At 40.1% G+C, this 3,103-nt stretch overlaps 1 protein-coding gene across 1 annotated transcript in view; it reads right to left on the bottom strand.

The window, feature by feature from the left end:
- Positions 1 to 2,911, bottom strand: part of SGCE (sarcoglycan epsilon) — a 68,618-nt gene extending 65,707 nt beyond the window's left edge. The window contains 1 exon segment of the mRNA XM_042780810.1: positions 2,803 to 2,911. Within this exon segment, the coding sequence (XP_042636744.1) occupies positions 2,803 to 2,911 (109 nt within the window).
- Positions 2,912 to 3,103: the final 192 nt, after the last annotated feature.

The raw sequence follows: 3,103 nt of genomic DNA, 5'->3' as shown, positions 1-3,103 counted from the left end.
AAAGAGAATGACTATTATTATTTGGCAGGTGAAAATCCCACTTTGCTTAGAAATGCAATTAATTTTCCTATCAAACTAAAAGTTAAGCTAAATACATGAGGTAAATTCACAGCAAACTTATAAAAATGGATAAAATGCTCAAAGACAAAGCCCAGTCATTACTGATAAAATAAATAAAGTATATTAGTACCTTTTGTGTTTGCCTATAAGTGAGTGTAAAATGGGTAAGAAATAGTCAACATCAAGAATAAACACCTGAGAAAATCCAAAATTCAGTTATGATACGACACATCAAAAAAAGTGTTTCCTTAAAGAACTTGTATATTATTTTGTTTGGTTTTGATTTTGACTTTTAATGTTGTTTTGCTGTTTTAGATAACACAAAATTGTTATTTGTCTATTAATGCTGTGATTTTCTTTTTAATATTGTTTTGTTATTTCAGATAACCAAAAAAGCTTTCTCTAAAATACTTATCTATGGGTGTTTCTTTTTCTTAGAAAATTATATTTCTAAGAAAAGTGGAAAATTTTTCACATGCAGAGTTATAAAAAGGGCAAGGAAATAACTATATATGAGAACTCTGTGAGTGTTAGAATAGTGAGATCAGTAGTAATTCTTCTCAATTCTCTGTTTTTAAATAAGTATGTACTAGGGTTGTTCATTTAAACTTGAAATTAGAAAACTTAACAATTATTTGCTTTTTTAGAAGAGAAAAACTAAAATTTAATGCTTTTTGACATTTAAGACTTCTTGGAAAGAAAATAATTGAGAATTTAGCCCCATTTGTATTTTCAGGAATTATACATATGTGGCACTAACTATAAGAAAATACCTATTATTTAAATACATTCATACAAGTAAGAGAAAAGTTTGAAAAAGTAGACTCTAAAATGTTTACTGGGGTTATCTCAAGGTGATAAAGTTGATCAAGATTTTCTTCTTTAGTTTTCTGGAGCTTCTTCCCCTGAATTCTGTACAATGAATAAATACTACTTTTATAATCACAAAATAATAAAGTTTCTTTAAAAGAAAAATCTAGTTGGCATCTTGAAGTTAAGAAATCAAATGTGCTCAAACTTTAGACATCTTAGGATGTATTTTTAAACTTAAATTCTCCCTACGTTTCATCTATACTGGGTTTCACTCTTTTTGAAAAAAGAAAAACATCACTCAGTTGGATAAATGAAGTAACTTTTCTAGATTAAAGAAAAAATAACTGCTAGGGTTTGGCAGTCCTGTCACCAGAACAGTACTCTTATCCTACATAAGGAATCCTGGAGGTTATCTTTCAGAACTGGGTGGCCATCCTGAAGATTAAATTAAAAAGCACTTCTAAAAATTGTAATGGTGTTCATCCAACTTCCTAGAAAAACTGTGTTTCATTACTGGAATCTGCACTTCATTCATTCATATTTCTGATTGTCAACATTTTATTTCCAATAAAAAGTAAATTCTTTGCTGTAGTTTTGTTTATTCCTAGAAAGGCACGCCTTGAGTACGATCCCCGCCACACTGTCATTACCTACAATGGGTCAAATTCTTACTTATCCTTAAAGTATACAATAATCTGTAGTAATGTTACTAAAATATGCTCAATTTTAGCCTTCAAACACAAACATGTTTCATCCGTGTTTCAGGAACCTCACTGAACTAAGACAATTTGGTTTTCCCATTTAATTTATCCTTCTTTTACCAAAATTATCAACAGATTGTCAGTTTTCTCAGCTCCTAACACTTTGAGGCGCTTAAAGGGAAATGCGCGTTAAGTGTTTTTAGCATCCATCATCCTTAGTATTTTGGAGTCTTATGACCCATGACAATTTTCCCTAACATAAAATATAAATGTTTATATTTACAAATACACGTAAATATATATAGTTGAATCTCAGCACCATACTTGAAAGGATTAGGCGGGCGGTTGCTGTGACTAAATGCATTCATTCACTCTACAAATTTTAGAAAAATGTAACGTTGCAGGGACAGCGAAATCTCCATGTAAATCTCGTAATCACCACTAAAAGCCTAGAGCTGGGAGCCTCTGAAGCTCGCCAACCACATTGTAGGCATCCACAGCTGTTTTTAATTGTTTTTGCTTTTTCTAAATAGTGCACTAGGTAGGGCAAACGATGCCGTTTGCAGCGTCTCTGACCCTCAGCCGGGGTTAACCCTGACCTGAACACCGTTTAGCTCCCAGCGTTTCTGGATTCCGGTTCCCGGCTCGGTAAAACCTAAGAAAAACGGTGGATTTCCGCCGCCGATATATGTGTTTAGGATCAGAAGGGAATTAGGTGTTTCATGGCCACATTTTAGTGTTTTCTCCCGGTCAGACATAAGAAAAGGAGAAAACATATTTGTGTAAAAGGAGGGCGCAGTTTAACACCCATTTTCTATAGCTCGCCTCGGGGCCGCAAAGTCCCGATGGCGAGTAACAGCCCCCCCGCCTCAGGAAATTGGGCAAGGACACCCACCTCTTTGCTGCGGGTCTCAGGGGTGGTCCCCCGCGGGGCGCGGAAAGGGGGTGGTGGTGATGGGAATGGAAATGGAAGGTGGAATTTCTGCGCGCGCTAGGCTGGGAGGGGCGCGCGGGGGCGCAAAAAAAAGGCCAGGGGTCAAGCCTCAGGAAGGACGCACAGGGCCTGGGAAATGGGGTGCGGGCGTCCTGGAGAAGGGGCGCAGTAGGGTCCTGGCAGCAAGAGGGGCTGGCGCCCAGAGGGCGCGCCCAAGTACCCAGAACCCGGGCGGGGGAGGGGAGGAGACGGCCTGTTGGCCTCAGGGCCTCCTTTCGCGCGCGGACCACTAACCTGTCAGCAAGAAGGTGCCAGTGGTCGCGGGGCTCATCCTGCCTGTCCCCCGACCCTGTCCTGTCCAAGCACAAAGGTCGCTCAGTTCTCACCACCGGGGCAATTGCATTCTTGGCCTGGCTAGGCCGTCTGTCCTCGATTCTTCCCTCCCCTCCCTTTCTTCTTTCCTTCCAGCTTGGCCAGTTCAGCATCAGCATCCTGCACCCCCCTCTCTGATCCCTTACTCCCTCTAGCGGCGGACCACTGTAGCGTGACCATCGCCCCCTCCTCGATTCTTCCCTCCCCTCCCTTTCTTCTTTCC

Source organism: Orycteropus afer, unplaced genomic scaffold, assembly GCF_000298275.1.
Source record: "Orycteropus afer afer isolate SDZICR_OR568_19922 unplaced genomic scaffold, OryAfe1.0 scaffold00063, whole genome shotgun sequence".
Lineage (NCBI taxonomy): Eukaryota > Metazoa > Chordata > Mammalia > Tubulidentata > Orycteropodidae > Orycteropus > Orycteropus afer.
This window is presented reverse-complemented; position numbering and strand designations above follow the sequence as displayed.